The 17,029-nt window shown below is 33.4% G+C and overlaps 2 protein-coding genes across 3 annotated transcripts; one reads left to right on the plus strand and one right to left on the minus strand.

The window, feature by feature from the left end:
• Positions 1 to 1,818: 1,818 nt before the first annotated feature.
• Positions 1,819 to 5,268, plus strand: LOC111382505 (protein POLAR LOCALIZATION DURING ASYMMETRIC DIVISION AND REDISTRIBUTION-like). 2 transcript variants are annotated; one of them, XM_023006507.1, is made up of 3 exons: positions 1,819 to 2,408; positions 3,901 to 4,352; positions 4,700 to 5,268. In XM_023006507.1, exons 1-3 carry the CDS (start codon positions 2,141 to 2,143, stop codon positions 5,012 to 5,014), a joined length of 1,035 nt encoding a protein of 344 aa, XP_022862275.1. In that variant the 5' UTR covers positions 1,819 to 2,140; the 3' UTR covers positions 5,015 to 5,268. The 2 variants fall into 2 exon arrangements, with proteins under 2 accessions (XP_022862275.1, XP_022862274.1); XM_023006506.1 differs by having other exon boundaries at positions 1,820 to 2,408; positions 3,898 to 4,352.
• A 2,084-nt stretch (positions 5,269 to 7,352) lies between these two features.
• On the minus strand, positions 7,353 to 16,131 carry LOC111382493 (3-hydroxyisobutyryl-CoA hydrolase-like protein 2, mitochondrial). The gene is made up of 14 exons (XM_023006489.1): positions 15,929 to 16,131; positions 15,660 to 15,740; positions 15,384 to 15,452; positions 15,205 to 15,268; positions 14,448 to 14,527; positions 11,893 to 11,976; positions 11,530 to 11,614; positions 10,663 to 10,748; positions 10,435 to 10,556; positions 8,958 to 9,018; positions 8,191 to 8,289; positions 8,009 to 8,110; positions 7,896 to 7,937; positions 7,353 to 7,803 (listed from the first exon to the last, which is right to left on the minus strand). The coding sequence occupies exons 1-14, from the start codon at positions 16,052 to 16,054 to the stop codon at positions 7,684 to 7,686; spliced, it is 1,221 nt and encodes a 406-aa protein (XP_022862257.1). The 5' UTR covers positions 16,055 to 16,131; the 3' UTR covers positions 7,353 to 7,683.
• Positions 16,132 to 17,029: the final 898 nt, after the last annotated feature.

Below are 17,029 nucleotides of genomic sequence, written 5' to 3' on the forward strand. Positions count from 1 at the left end.
TTTGACCCCACATGACGCCATGTGGGTCTGCCCCTACACAAGAGGGGGAAAATGAAGAATTAACTCACATTCTCACAAGGTCTTAAAATCACCATTATATCATGTGAGGCCATGGCCACAAAATCATCATTTGTGCAATGTTGCACCCATTTCTTCAATTGCAGATCCGACCTGTCTTCCCCATTTTCAATAGAGATTTACTGATCAAAAGTTCGGATTCTTCGTCTAAGGCTCCGATTAGGCTTCCATTGGGGAAGCTTTTGTGACTTTATTTGTTGATTGTAGCTTGAAATCGAGAATTAATGGAGAAATTGTAGTGATTTTATCCCTTGTTTGAGCCCCATTATGGAAGAAAGAATGAATTTTTGATCAGTGTATTGATAGGAAATGTGTTGTTAAAAAATAAGGAAAAGTTTTAAATTTGGGTGTAATATTATTTTATTGAAGAAAGTGTGATTGAAATAATGTCAAAATACTGTTGAAAAATGTATTTTTTCAAAAGAATGGAACTCAAACAAGAAAGAGTTTTTGGAGCCCGATGCGTAGAGGGAGAAATAGTGTTTGATTGTGATTGGAAAAGTGAGAAATATATTTTAAATATGGTTAATATCTCATTTGTAGGATCTGATTTCACATGGTATATTTTAGTCCTAACTATTCAAAGTTGAACGTGCAATTTGCACATTATTTTAAAATATTTTATAAGTAATGTAAAAATAATATTTGGTACCAATTTATTGGAGGATTTGAGAAGTCTCAAACGAATTAAGAAAATATAATTTAACATAAAAACTTAAGATAAGAAAATTGTACTTAAATTGTACTCTCAAAACTCAATTTCTATGATTCCAATTTTTTGTAATGTTGAAATACTATAAATGAGTAATTTTCTTATATTATATTTGATACATAAAAATTAATTGTTAATACATAAATTTAAACACTCATTAAAATTTTTAGATACATGAATATTAATAAATTCATCAATAATAATTCTAAATCATGTAATTCAAGATTCATCAAGAGAAAATTCATTGAATCTAAATTAATGTGAATGTTAATTAATTGAGAATCAATAACACAAATTTCATAAATGACAATAATTTTATAGTATTTCTTACATATCGAAATATGAAGAGTAAGATATTATTGAAATAATTGAATTGTAGGAGAGTTAAAATCGTCTACAAAATGATTCTCCTTTAATGTGATATTTTAATATATTATAGATTTAGTGTCTATGATCTCATAATTATATATTTATTATTTTGAATTATCACCTCATTTATGAAAGTATTTTGTTAGGAATTATTCTTGTTGTACACTGCCAAATACATAAGAGTGTTCATAATGGGCCGCAGGCGCCAAGTGTCCATTATGAACACCCTTTATGTACCCCTCTATGTATACTAAGGCATCGAGTGCTCGTTATGAACATCCTTTATGTACCTGTCTATGTATACCGAGAATAACACTTTTGTTAGAATGTTAATTGTCATTATGAACACCCTTTATGTACCTATCTATGTATACCGAGAATAACACTTCTGTTAGAATGTTAATTGTGAAATATGACGTATTGGTCCTGAATTGAGTTGCACGTTTTGTTGTCTGGGTTTGGCTCAAAACTGACCCAGTCCAACTAGTGTACACATTCGTACGTTAAAACATAATAATTAACAAAATAATTTCTGGATCTTATAATTATTTTGCTACCAAACTTGCACAGTATAGTAAGTATATATTCACTCCTGCAATTGCATTAACTATTCTTCTTTTTATTGATCTATGCCACTTAAATGCCATTCAGTGTAGGGACTGCTGTTAGATATCACAATAAATAATAATAATCCAATCTTGCATAGTATTTCAACAGTCATCTTCGATCCATTCAGTGTAGGGATTGGTGTTAGATATCACAATAAATAATAAAAATCCAATCTTTCATAGTATTTCAACCGTCATCTTCGACCCTTGATCAATACCAAATGACCTTCCAGTTCTCTCTCTACACTAATGGAAATTTGCATACGTGCATTTATAACAGTACCGAATATTGGCCTATTGGGTCATAATTTTCTCTATATAATGTAGTTATCTTTTTTGGGTACTTGCCCAAAATTGGTTGCTCAAATCAGAGATGGACAGTGAAGGTTATTGTACCGATACCATTATAGAGCGGCGGAGGAAAGAGAGAGAAAATTTGACAAATTTTTCGTGTATATCGCCGCGGTTGATTCTTTCGCGGTGGTTCAGTGGGGAGAACTTGAGGAGTTCAGAGAAGACGGGGAACAGAGGAGAGAAAAATGAGAAGGGGTGTGCAAGATTTGACGTGAAGAGCAAAAATAAGGCTGTCAAGTGTTCAATGAAATGCCACTCATCTGCTTCTTCTTCCCCAGAAGAGCCAGGTAAGTTTCATTAAATCAAAACTGGATTGATTATTTTTCAAATTTGGAGTCAGTTTTTTTTCCCTCCTATTTTTTGATTTTTAGTTTGGTTGATTTTTATTTCAGTCTCCATCTCGAATAAGTGAGATTGTTGCCAGTTTCTTTCATCTTTAAATGTAACCAGAAAAATGGTACACGTATTCAGATAAAACTGGGATACACGAGCTTGTTTGGCTTTGCTTAAAAGTAGGAATGTCAAATGGGTCAAAAGGCTCGTTAAATCCCGGCTCGTGGGCGGCTCGGGCTCGTCAAATGACGAGTCCGAGCCCCAGCCGAGCAGGGGGTTCGATCCTACGAGCCGTGGACTCGGAAAAAAATATGAAAATTAATAAAAAAGGTCCAAAAATGTGAAAAAATTAAAATAAAAAAAATCACAAGCTCGCATGCAGCTCATGGGCTCGTAGGTTAAAGGGACGGCTCGACCCATTGCCATCACTACTTAAAAGCCAAAAATGCTAAAATAGGGACAGTTTCTTTTTTATTTTGTCAGCATTTTTGGCTGTTAAGCTAAGCCAAACGTCTCATTATTTGTTTTTGTCATATCTAATTCCTTGGGAATCGCTTGTAAAGAATGAATTGTGTAAATATATGCCAAGAATAGTTGCCTCCGACATAACATGACGGCAGTTTCAGGACATTAGGAAACCATGGTATACTATGTCAAGAAAACAAACTTCTTGTCTGTCCATCAATTAACAATGGACAGGATATATTTTTTAAGGTCTCACGTTTCTATATTTCATATTATCACGGTCCTTCTCTCAATTAAAGTTCCAAGGAAAAAATGCATTTGGTGATTTCTATGTATTAATCACATATACAGCTATTGCGAATGCTTCATTTTGGGTTCTTTGATACTCTTCTATTTATAATCAATGCCAAGAAATAGACTTTTCATTCCTTATCTTTGATCGTTTGAGTTTGGTTGGGTGTCTCTTTCCAGTGACAGGATTTGAAATTAGCATTAGTTCTTGGATAATGCTTTTAGTACATTCCTTGTTGACATCAAGTTTGACATCCCCCTATGTGTAGGAAATCTGACCATTGATTGGAAATACTATTGTTAAAATCAATGTACAAAAATCTGCCAACTCAATTGATGTCAAATTTGATATACATGTAGCGTGATTGTTAGTTCTTATTAGGTTAGAAGTAAAACATATAATGCTGTTCTTGTAAGATGCGATAGTAAATGTACTCGTCATAAGTCATCTGATTTTGGTTTCACATATGCCAGTCGACTGATTAAGGAAAATAGATATGTGACAACTTGTTGGTTGTCCAGTCTAATCCATGATCATTCTTCTATTCCAAACATGTCATTAGTGTATTGGCCAGAATCTATTGGATGTTCCGTATGATCATGGCATTTAATTTCTTGCTAATCTGCTCTCATCTCTTCGTTACAGAGTTCCACGCTAAAACTCAAATTTTGTTTATATTTGTTCAGCAGTCCATGCAAAAGAGGCCTCTTTCAACCTTGGAATTGGATTTGGTCTAATTTATCTCATTGCTGCAAGCCGAAATGAACTTAGCCAAATGGTGGAGTTGCACAAACAAATGAAAATGCTGCTTCAAAATTTGCAAACAGAATTCAAAAATCAAGAGAGCGCATTGTTAGTTCCATCTGAGTCCAGAATTTCTAGCTCTTTCTCCAAAACGGGTGCCCAAGAAGTTTTGTGCACTAAGGAAAATGCTTCTTATCAATATTCATCTTCGAATGACATCAAAAACTCGGAAGTTGCTCTAGGCTGTAGTCAGTATCCATACAAGAAGATATACAGACGAGAAAGAAGTTTAACAATGGATCAGCTTGAAGCAGAACTCGAAGATGAATTTTGTCGTCTGCAACTCCACATGGATAAAGAGTCCATGTTGGAGTACAAAAAGCAGCAACTTATGGAGGTATGTCACATTATATTCCTTTCTTTCTGATGTTTTCTTTTAACTGCAGCATTTTGTCTTTTCCATAATATTCCTCTGCTTTCTGATTTGCATAAAATTATGCATTTTTAGTGGGTAAAGAATATGAAATATGCAATGAGGCTATTTATTTTATTGATTTTATACTCACAAATCATAAAAGGTTCCGTATTCTCATCCATATTGCATATGTCTGCTACTTCTTGACTATAATTTCATTGTTTTGCATCTAATTTTCTAGGACCGATATTCACCTTTTTGGATTCTAATAACATCATTCATTTTCGACTATGTTGCTCATCTGAATCTTTGTATCTTCATTCTGGCAGATTAATCTAGAGGACACCGCACCTGAAGAGACCCTCAGTACAAGCTCTAGAGAAATTATCGAGCAGCCTGAGTCTAGAGAATACTATGGAGTTCATCCTGGCGAGCTTGCATGTAGATTGCACGAACTTCTAGAAGAAAGGCAGCAAGAAAGGATAAAAGAGCTTGAATCAGCTTTAGAATGTGCAATGCACAAGCTTCATGAGAAAGAAAGAGAAGTCTCTTGGTGGAAAGACACTGCGACATTGCTAAGCCCATTCCAGTCAATGGCTTGTCAAAGTAGGCGTAAAATCCCAAGCCAACTTCTCGAATTTTGAGATTTCGGTCAGTACCATGGAACTGCTTGGATGGTATCTTGTTCTATGCCATGTTTTTCCTATCTTTAGTTTATTACTACTTTTTCAATGTACATTTCATATGTTGGGATAAGCCACTGTTCTCGTTGCTCGTTTAAAAATAACGATTATATGATAGGCACTTTGCTGTGATTCCTTCGGAACTTTCATGTAGTATTTGAATGTATTGATATTTACCTGAGGTTTTTCATTATAAAAATGCTTATAAATTTATATAGCCATTTCAAATTGGATTGGAACAGTCAAGTTATATTTTTTATTTTCTTTATTTGTTGGCATTGTGGCTTAGGTTATAATACTATCTTTTATTACTGATATTATTTTATTCTGCAGTGGAAACCTAGTTGATCAATAAATGTAACTTGGTAGATGAAATTCGGTTGAATACTAATTTAGTAATATTGTGAGGTAACAAGAGATTTATATGAAAAAAATGTGATTTGTTTACAATAAAAAATTGCATAACTTGCACATTTTGATGGTGTAATATTACACGAAAATTCATTTGGCATTAGATTTCCTATACAAAAATTGACCTTGAGAAACTATAATATCATCTTATCTTCTCTGGAAGTTGAATGATATGGTAGAGTAGGCAAAGCTGAAAGTGAAAAGAGCAACAAATCCAAGAATTACAGTAGAAACTACTCCTAGAAACTCGTGTCTGAACCCAAACTAATTTCTCAGGAACTCTTCCACTGTTGAGCCTATCTTGAATATCTTCAAAGGGGAATGTGGAACCAACAAGGTGCAAGTGACTAATGTTGCTCAGTAGTATCATCTCCACCATATAAGGATCCTCTGTTATTAACAAGGGAAATGTCAATCAAAGTTTTCTTGAATTCATGCTCATCTTAAAGTAAAATGTGATGTTGCTTACTGATTGAGGTATAATGAATCCTGAGAACAGATTCCAAAGGACACAAAAGAGAGATGATATAATGGCGGCAACATTGTGATTAGAGGTTACAGCTACTGTCATCACACCTTAAAAGGATGTAGACAAGGAGAAGAAGAGGAAAAGCAAGAACCATAAGAATTTCGATACAGTCCATTCAAGTCCCATCATGAATAGATTATGAAGAAAGGATGCAGGGCATAAATGAAATGAATACGAATGAGCGAAATTTACAAGAATATGGGGGTCAAATATGTAAGAGTTGAAAAGTTGTATTTGAAACTACTAGAAAATATTTGTATAGAATCTAAACAGATTTTGTCCCAAAAAGGATAGGAAGAGAAAAAGACATGTCTTTTAAAAAAAGGACAAACATATTGTAGAAGTAGCCACCACTTGGCACAATCTCGTTATTTTAATAATTCGAACTTTGAGGATAATAAAAATATAATTAAATAAAATAAATGCTAAATTACTACTCCAACAAGATAATACTGTGTTGGGAAAAGCCCAAGCTGACGTCCTACGATTGTGCTCGAGCTCGGTCTGACGATCTGCTACAGTAATCCGAAATTGATACCTCTTTGGACCTCCAACCCAAACTTTAATTATACATAGAAAGTGATACCTGGCTTCTAATTTTAATGTGGGACAAATGGTGCTTAATTTTTCCCCATTTCCAACTCTAATAATTTCAAGTTAAAGCACTTCATTTTCACCAATTTCTCAGGTATCCGAAATTGATTTCCACTTTTGAGAAACTATATATACCAAGTTATTCTACTTGCAGAGTGGAATATGGTGGTTTGTAAGGGAGAGGGGAAGAGGTGGTGGAAGGAGGGTGGGTAAAAGGGTGGGCGGAGTTGGTTGAGAAAAAAGATATATATTTTTTTTTAATTTCAAATGAAACTCATTTGCACTTTATAATAAAATTTAGAAGCCTTAATGCAATTTTATTTTATCTTCTGCCCTTTTTGTTTCATAATTTTACTAGACCCTAGAGGAGGAAATGAATGACAGAGACGATTTGCCTAACGTTTGATGGATTTAAAGGTCCAAAATTGAAATAATATAAACAATTTGCAAAAAACACAAACTATAAGAACGTTCTATGCCAATTATCCTAAATTAAACCATTTATATATTCCTCTGAACCGATGAACATGTAGATAATTTGTCCAGTATAGGCTCAAAAATATTGCGAATGGCAGTTATCTTGGACTCAAGTTTTAATACTCCTAAATAAAATATGAAGATAAATTCGATTTACTGGTAAGTTAGTAGATAATCGACAATTCAACTTTCAACACACTTAATTGTATAAAATTAAAAAGAACGTGTAATCTTTTAAGAGTAACATGTACAAATACTTAACTACATGTCTTGGCTAAACTAAAGAAAGATAGAGAATAAAAGAACAACTAAAATAGATAACAAAAACCAATCTCCAGTAACTTACTCTCACCACACCCTTATTAAAGGCAATGATTTTTAAAATAAAGTGCTTCACAAATAAGTCAAGAAAGCAGGTCCCTATGCAACTCGAGGTTGAGAACAGAAAGAAACATAAAATGATGCCACAGGCAATTACAGAAACATCGTGATACATCCATAATTTAGGTTCTTTTCCTCTATTTAATGAAGAAACCTACCAGAAACCCATATCACCTCATGAAAACTGTTCATAAATGGAGACCAAAACATAGCACTGCTATAAGAACTGCGAAAGCTTTCATACATCAGGCTCTCGCAATGCAGTAGGCAAATTTAGTTCTGGCTCAAGTTCACCAAGAGGAGAGAAAAAGCTATCAACCATGTCATCAGTTACTTGCTCCAAATTGGGAGGATCCCACTGAAATTTTAGATTTAATGTTGGTTATCAAGTTTTTCTATTTCTCACAAAGAATTTCACAACTTTCTGGTATGTTTAAATTCGATAAGCACCTTTGGAGCAAAGTCCTTGTCAACTAATCTTGCACGAATACCCTACAAATGACGAGAATTAGATATGAACATCACAAAATTGCTTCAAATTGAGTATCAGATAAAAGCCATACCTCAGAAAAATCATTTGACACCCGTTTGGAAATCCATTTCAGGGATATTCGATATTCCCTTGCCAGGCACTGATCAAGAGTTTGAAACCTACCTTCTCGAATCTATAAATTTCGCATGGAAAAAAAAGGTTGGCATCCCAAGTATAAAGAAAATCATAGAGTGCAAGCTGCTAGTAGCTTACTGATTGCAAAGTCACTTTTAAGCTCAATGGAGAAGCTTCTTTTAATTTTGTAAGCGCTGTGATACACCATTCACTATAAGACTCTGCTGCCTCAATTTCCTGCAAGAATCGATCCAAATTTCAATTGATGGCATAATTCTGCAAGTGAGAACCTAACAATTTCTTCATGAAAAGGAAATTCTAGCTAGTTTCTTTTCCTTGACAAGTGAATTTATTTTTAATTTTTCCAACAAGAACAAACAGAAAATCCTCTGCAGAAACTGTTCGTCTTAATCAGATCAGAGCTACTTCACTGCAAATTGAAAACGTTCAATTCTAATTTAGATCATCCCATAGATATGTCCACTACCCTAGAATAAATCTCTTTGGTTTTGTTAACACGCATTACTTCATGTTTGATCCACTATCCTCTTTATCAACTTTCAAAAGTTCAAGAAACGGTAAAAGTTGTCACATCCCCTTCAGGTTACTTAAGTTTCAAAATATTTTATATTTTTAATTCGCTTGGTAATTGTGTCTGGTCAAACCACAAGATGTTCAATGTCAACAGAGTATCAATACGATCTATTTGAGCATATCAAAGTTCATGTATCAGGTTCTTCCTTCTTCCATTGAAGTACTAAATGACATTCAGCAATATCCTTTTCCTTGCTTCCATATGTTCAGTAGTTAATTTATTGTGCGTGCTCTTCAACCAGAAAATAAATCCAAAACAAATCAATAACTTTAACTAACTTGAATGTAATCATTCATGACAATAAGCTTACCAAAGCATTCATGATCTCTTCCGCTGTATCGTGGCAGAAACATTTATCAATTGTTTCTAACCTGAAGAGAAGTGAAGATGCAGAATTTACAATCAAAGAGAAAAAAGATAATCAAATGCTTAATATAAATCATTCCCTGTAAAATGCACTGATGAAATGTGCCATAGGACACACCCCAGGGCAAGGTATAGATTAACTGCCCAGGGGCACACAAATAAAGAGTAACTTGAAGTACATTTACTTTTTGACTTAATGCATTCACTTCGTCTTTTTTACTTCAGGGAACCACATTTTCAGTGGGCCCACATATGATAATAGTTTTCTTCAACGTATTAGAACAGCCTAACAAGGTTGCAACTTGCAAAAAATATTTGATTTCATTGGATCTTAAAAATACACTCATGTAGCCAAGCCAAATTTATTGGGAATAAAGCTTAATTTACTGTTGAGATATTAGTAGGGTAATTTTCTAGTCTCTAATTGCTTTTCTTTATACAATGCATTCCTGTTTTGTGATCTTGTTCTCATTTTATAATTCTCTTGGCCAAGAATTTAGAACAAAATGGCCTTCATATATATAGAATCAAATAGTAAAAAGCAATGTTTTGAAAACTTGGCATTGACTCGAAAAAGTTCAAAAGTCAAAGGGTCAAAAAGTTCAACTGGATCAAACCAAGGTTGAAACGGATGCAATAACTAAATACACAAATAATAAAATATTATAACAACAATATTCTTTTAATTTTCATACTACTAATTCAAAGTAAATAGAAATTCCTTTTGGCTAATTAAAATTGAAACCGTTTGAGCTTATAGAAAATGATGTATAACATTATTATGTTAATAATGAAGTGAATTTTAAGTTAAATTTAAAAACTGAATAAATAAAAAGATAGAAGTGAAAATTTCTATTTACTTTTTGCTGAGCTCAGAATCTAAGTAAAATTGAAATTGAACATGTAAACATGGAAAATAGGTAACATGGGCAAATGAAAAGGAATCCCACATCGGTTGTTGATAGAAATTAACATGCACACATGGAATATAAGTATTTTGGGCATGAAAAGGAATCTCACATTGGAAGTTGTTGAAACATTTTGAAGAGGCTACATCTATAAAGCAGTTGGCAACCCAAATTACAATATAGGCCTTTCACTTCAATGCATAGCCCAATAGTGAAGTTAAAGATTTTAAATTAAAAAACCGAAAAATCGTAAATGGTTCATGGGTTAGTGTTTAACAGGCTGGTTTAGCAGTTTTCTAAATGGTATTGTTATATTCAGTTATTAGAATATAATCGACCAGGTTTTAGGCCAGGTTCCGATTTTACCTGTCCAAACTGCTTATAATAACATTGGTAAAAAGAGAAACAAGACATGTATAAATATTGAGAACCAGAAATGCAGAAAAATGAAAATGAAGAATGGAATGAAGTGAGGAAGAAGGGAAAAAGTATAAGAATGACTAATATAATTACTTGTGAAGAACACTCCTTTTATCCGGGTAGACTAAATCACCATATTGAGCAAGAGAATTTTCAATTTCTGAACGATCATCAGTAATCAATTTACCAAGGCGTTCTTCAATCCAAGGAAGCCTCTGTGAGGAAAAGGATATGTAACTTATAAAATGCACTCAAGTACAATAAACGAGCTGTAAACAGGAAAACAAAAGACTAATTTTCACAGGAAAATAAAAGACTAACTTCTTTCAGTGAATAGTGTGTAGCGAGACCACAAGCAATCATTTCCACACCATTAAGCTTGTCTCCAGTAAGTGCCAAATACTCTCCTGCAAAGATACAAGTTTAAACAATTAATTATTCCATATTCACATTAAAGCATAAGCCTAAGAGCATCTCCAAGAAACTCTTTATTTTAAAGAGCATCCTGATCATAATAGAGAGCATCTTTAAAGTTAAAGAGGATAATGTTTTATACACTTCAACAAACTCTTTATTTTACTTTCCCAACATTTATTTATTGCTTGTACTTCATTATATATATATATATTAGATGTCATTAGCTAAATATTTTATATAATATTAATAATATAAATAGTAAAGTACTTAAACTCAATGTTTGCTAAACAGCCAAACTCACTTTCTACTTTAAAAAGTTTCTTAGCGCTAAATTTATGGTTTGACTCTTTAAAATAAAGACTATTTCATTTTTAAAAAGCCTATTGGAGATACTCTAAGTTACATGCTCTAAATTATCTCTTGGTTACATAGAGGGTTGATCTAACTCATGGCTCAAGGACCACAATTAACCATTTGCAAAATAAAGTAGTTTACTAGTTTTAGTGGAGATATCCCACATTGAAATGAGAAACGTGCTAGGATAAAAATAAATAGTAAACACAATAGCAATGCGGAAACTATACAAATGTTATTGGGAGATACCATAAAAAGAAACAAACAAGCAAACAGAGTAATAGTATCTGCATTGAGAATATAGAAGTATATTCTGAATAAATTTTTCTCCCACTATAAACACTGGTATGCTGAATTTCAATCAATCTAGAAATTATCAAAATCAATGAAAACTCAGAATGTTTGTTCTGATCTTACCTAAATAGCCAGGAAGGCGAGACAAATAATACGAAGCCCCTGCATCGGGATGAAAACCAATTTGAGCTTCCGGAGTTGCAAAAACCTGGAATTAATTAGTTCACATTATTAAGTGTATAAGCCAAAGAAACCAGAACTCAAAGCAGATAGCTCGTCAAATTACACGTGAAATCATAAAAGTGCTATCTTTATCATTTATAAATCTTTCAGTCTTATTGAGATCCAGTAATCTTATCATTTCATGGGCTTGTTATGGTGGAGATGCTGTGATTACCACAATATTTAAACTTAATATGCAAAAAACTAAGCATAGAAAACAAAGGAAGCATACTGAAAAGATCCACCCAGAAAGCAGTTTCATACAGTTCTATCAGTTACAATGCGGAACATCCCGGGGAGCGAAATACCTGCCCCACCCCCCATTGTGATACCATCCAGGATAGCCACCTGCAAAAGTGAAGATGTAAGGACAAACCATTCAGTTTAAATAACAACCTAGCACATAACACAAGAAAAAGATACCCCTACCAAATAACAAATATTTGCATGAGATCAATCAGAAACCTACAAGAATAGGAGAAGATAATTGGCACTTAAGAATAAATTATTAATAAAATGTGAAGAGTATAACATTAGAAGCATAACTTAAGACAGAAAAGAAAGGTAGAACTGAAAACACTAATTTGATCACATCTGCTTATGCCTATTGCCTGAAGCCTATCTTCACATATTGGCACTCCTCGCCTATTATTACAAGTGACAACTGCCTTTAATATGGTAAAAGATGAAAACATGCCCTTTCTTGTCTGTCATACAACTGTTTCAAATTTAGTTGAGGCAACGTTTTTCCTAAGGGCTAATTAACTTCAATCGATGATATATTAATATTTATTTATGTACATTTATTTATTTTCATCATTCAAATCTCCCAGGACCCACAATCGTACCTTTTTTTTTTTTTTTTTTTTTTTGTGAATTTCCCAAAAGAAAATTTAAACTCTGTGGAGCCTTATCTATTCCATCTCTTGAGCTAGAAGAAAAATTCCCTCCCCTCAAACTTCATCCCTTTTTAGCCTAAATATGTGGCCCATATCTGGGATATTGGTTTAAAGGATATGAAGGCCTCCAACTTTTCCATGTTAACTCATTGCATGGATTTGGTATAAACATTGGAGAGAAGAAGTTAATTTCCTTCCTCTCCTCTACTTTCATTGCACAGGGAAAAACAAGAGTACACATATGGAAACTTAGTAAAGGTATGGAAATACAATAAACCCTAATTATATCTTGCCTAATCTACGTGTTTATTTCCTTAACATAACTAAACAAGGTTAGCACATTGTAGTATTATATTGGCATTATGTTGGTAACCCTCTTTGAAAAGTTCTAGAAGCAAAAACTGGGGATTAAAGCATTTTGCATGCCCGTCCCCACCAGCAACATGGTAATAGATGTACGATTGGTGAGGGGCAAGCATTAGAATCTGGCATAATAAATGGTAGGATCATTTAGCATAGTTACCTATATTTCTCCAATCAGATTCAAGTAAGAAGGTGATGTTATCAACTTCAAAAGCAATTGTTGGAAAGAAAGATACAATTAGAGATGGCACTTCAGGTTTTGAAGTTAAACAGGATTTTAGGTTTTGATAAGAGAAGTTTATTTCTAACTAGTAACAAATTTGAAGGCACTATACCAATTGCCAAGAATGGTTAATTCTCAGTTACATCCACGTCCCATTTGATTTTAGAGATCGGACCATCTAAAGGAACAGAAAGAACGTATATATTAGGAGCTCTAAAAGCTTTTCAAGATAGCATTAAACAATAAAAGACAAACCAAAACATCTAAAATTTCTTAAGAGCCGTTCTCTCTATAATGAAATCAGGAGCGGACTTCACATTATAAATTTATATAGACTTCAATGAATGCTGACACAAGGAAGAATAGCTCCCACTAAGAAGACTCAAATTTGACCACGAAACAAGTTCAAGACCATTTTAAGTTTCAACCAAAATATTGATTAATTAACAGGATCAGTTATGTAATATTAGTCCACAACTTCTGCAGCTTACCAGATAAGGTGGATCATTAAAACTGAAAAAAGAAAAACATTTTCGAAGGAAATAAAAGGAAAGACAGCAAACTCCTTTATTTGTTTTTTTGGGGGAAGAAATTACAATCTGGGATATAACAAATTAGATGAAAATGAAGATATCCGAGTAAACAGAAACAAAAAATACAGAATGAGTCCAATGTCAGTTTTCAACAGTTGAACATTTCATTTATATGTAGTAAACAGACAGATAGGACGAAAAATAGCAAAGAGAAATCTCAAACATCCCATATAGGATGTGGTTTTTCGACTTTCCAGGACTATATCATAATGAAGGTTACTCCCCAGTTGATTTTCAGAGTGCATTAACACCATTGTCATTTGCATTCTCAAAAACCTTCAGCAACTCATAAATTTTCGGTTTTATAAGTTTATGTTCAACATGAAATATGTATGGTCCTGGAGTATTGTACAATATTCAACATAGTACTTATATATCCATTAATTGTACAAGTGGAGAAGCATTCCAATAGTAGATTGAAGTTTACAACCTCCATTTTACACAACATTGATTTAATTTCCATGTCAGCATAGTAGTTTTTGGGGTTGATTGAGCTCACATACTCAGTTTACCACATAAAAACTCAATTTTTGTTACTCTTACGATAAGTTAAGAAGGTGATTACTCTGCGACTACCAAATGCATTTGTGCTACCTCATTGATGATGTCTTAACTATCAAGCAAAAATATTCCTCGGTGCTATATGATGATAAAACAGACATGTTTCATAACAAAATCACTCTTTGACCATTTTTTTCTACAAATCTTTCAAGTAGAAAGCATAGAGAAAAAAGAACTCACGTGTGGCTTCAGATATGTTCCCAGAACATATACAAATTTGTATAAAGTCTCAAAGAAAGCCTTACATTCTTCAGTCTTCCCTGGAAAGAGAAATATTCATGAGACTTCAGCAAAAGGATGTCAATTATCATATTGTGACATAGCAAAGTCATCCATCTTTAATTCATAAAGAAAGTACATTCATAGAGCAAGTGCTGAGGTAAAACATTGAGTTTATTCTGAATTGCCAATGTAGCTATGTACCTAGAGTACTTCATCAGTTAACCCAAATGGCGAAATAGAACTAATAAATCGATTTGAAGACCGTCCTCAACAGGCAGCAGAGGCTGCCCAGTACCACTAAATACAATGAAAAAAGAGAATTATCTAAGACAAAACAAAGAGGAGTGACTTAACCACAAGTCAAGTCACAATGAATTTGTTCATTATAAAATTTAATAAAGACAAAAAATTATAGAGATTTTACAAAATTCACCATTATGGGCTTGATACTGCTCGGTCTAAGCCCCCGTTTGACCCCCCATTAAATTTCATTTCATTTTTCTCTCTCCTATTTTCAACCACACAATCTTCCATAAAATAATATTACACGTAAATCGAAAACTTTTCCTTCTTTTTCAACCAATCATTTTTCAAAAAATCACTACTCCACTCATTTTCATATCCAAAAAATGGGGGCCAAAAGGGTGCTAAAAACTAAAAAGCTGAATTTGCTCTACTAGAAATGCCCCGACAGCAAGAAGCAGAGGTTACCGACCTTGATTAAGCCACTGATGCAATGTAACAACATCTGATCCAGAACAGAATGCCCTGCCGCTACCCTTCAATAAATTTAAACAGTGACTTAAGACTACTGCTAATACTACCAGTTGCAACAATATAGAAGATGATTTTAACCATAATGGGGAGGGTGGAGAGTTAAAACTACTGTATTACCTTCATCATGACAAATCCAATATCTGAATTATCCTCCCAAGACTCGTATAATCTATTTAAACGAGCAGCCTACAACATAAGATGAAATCCACCCATCATTACCCAAAATATGAACACTGAATACGAAAGGATAAAGCAATGGGATTCCCTTTCAAGACATCTATAATCGTTTAATACTGTGGAAACTAACAAGAATTTACAGTTTTTGCAAGTGGATATAAAGCATCAAAATTTTTCAAACAAAACCACGAACAAGAAATAGAAAGAGGCGCAGACCATGGATGTAGTGAGAGCATTGAGTGCAGATGGTCTGTTTAGTATGGCTGCCCTTGATTTGGCTCTCCCTTCAACTAAGACCTGTACTAACATACAAAAATAGATAAATGTATAGTAATTAGAATTCGATCTTTTTAAGCAAAGAAGATAAGCCTGCTTTATAAAAACAAAACTCAACACAGGGTTCCCCTCAAAAAGTATGCTACTCCATAAAACACAACATACATATCATTTATGCTCGTACTTATACACAGGCATTTAGAACTTGCCTCTTCTTGGAGATAGTCTAGTTGGGTATAACTGGGAAGTGCAGAAAAGTTTCGGTTTTGATAAAAAATAAAACCATATCTTTGTAGAGCACGATTCGGTTGTAATATGAATTTCAGTTTCTGCATTTTTCAATGGAAAATCAATCCCTCTGTATTTTAGGTATAATTTTCAGTGCGTTTGTGTTGCGGCCACTGGGTTTTCAAATGGGAATGCTGCTGCGTAGCACAATAGTGTGTATTCTATTAAAATAATTAAAATTTCACCTCTGAAGTTCAGACATGATATCAATTTGGTCCCTGAATTTCCAAAATAAATATATTTTACGTATGATTTTGAGAGAAGGTTGGGTGTCAATTTGGCTTGGGAAAAAAAATCATATTTAAGGTGCATTGTTTATACCAATTCAAAAGTGAGGTAAATAGTTTAAAAGTTCAAAATTCAGGTATATATATAATTAATTTAAAATATTTATTAATTAAATATAATAAAGTCATAGTTATAAAATTAATAGTCACAGATACATAAGTAAATGTTACAATTTATTTATCGGTCACATATTATCGAATTAATTAGTCACAAATTATTTCAAAGTCACAAATCAAAAATTGTATAGGTCACAATTTATTTTGAGATCACAAATCGAAAATTGTATAGATCACGATTTATTTCATCGGTCACAAATCAAAAAATTATAGGTCACAGTTCATTTGTCCATCAAAATTAACTAGGCACATATTATTTTTAATTGATCACAAATTAATTTTCAGTCACATGTTATTAAATTTTTAGGTCACAATTGAGTAATTAATCACATATGACCAAATAATTGGTCACATATCATCGTCACCAACATTACCGTCAATTGTGACCACTCTCTCCCTGCAACCATTGCCGCTACCACCACTATCACTACTGCATCACCGCCAGATCTACCATCCCCACTAATATCTCTACCTGCACAACTAATAAAAACCATATGAAACCCTTCCAAACAACACCAAAAGGACCCCAAACCAGTGCCAAATTCAATAAAACATGATAAAACGGCCACCACCACGATCACCGCCGCCACTACCACCACGATCTCCCTCAAAACACCA

The sequence above is a fragment of the Olea europaea genome, unplaced genomic scaffold (assembly GCF_002742605.1).
Source record: "Olea europaea var. sylvestris unplaced genomic scaffold, O_europaea_v1 scaffold2512, whole genome shotgun sequence".
NCBI classification, from domain to species: domain Eukaryota; kingdom Viridiplantae; phylum Streptophyta; class Magnoliopsida; order Lamiales; family Oleaceae; genus Olea; species Olea europaea.

What these genes read in the sequence shown, in the direction of transcription:
- LOC111382505 (XM_023006506.1), top strand. Translation starts at nt 2,141, where the DNA reads ATGGACAGTGAAGGTTATTGTACCGATACCATTATAGAGCGGCGGAGG. An exon ending in TTCTTCCCCAGAAGAGCCAG is followed by an intron (nt 2,409 to 3,897) that starts GTAAGTTTCATT and finishes ATATTTGTTCAG; the next exon opens with CAGTCCATGCAAAAGAGGCC. An exon ending in AAAAGCAGCAACTTATGGAG is followed by an intron (nt 4,353 to 4,699) that starts GTATGTCACATT and finishes TCATTCTGGCAG; the next exon opens with ATTAATCTAGAGGACACCGC.
- LOC111382493 (XM_023006489.1), bottom strand. Translation starts at nt 16,054, where the DNA reads ATGCAGAAACTGAAATTCATATTACAACCGAATCGTGCTCTACAAAGA. An exon ending in TTGGATTTGTCATGATGAAG is followed by an intron (nt 15,269 to 15,383) that starts GTAATACAGTAG and finishes AATTTATTGAAG; the next exon opens with GGTAGCGGCAGGGCATTCTG. An exon ending in GCATCAGTGGCTTAATCAAG is followed by an intron (nt 14,528 to 15,204) that starts GTCGGTAACCTC and finishes TTCTCTTTCCAG; the next exon opens with GGAAGACTGAAGAATGTAAG.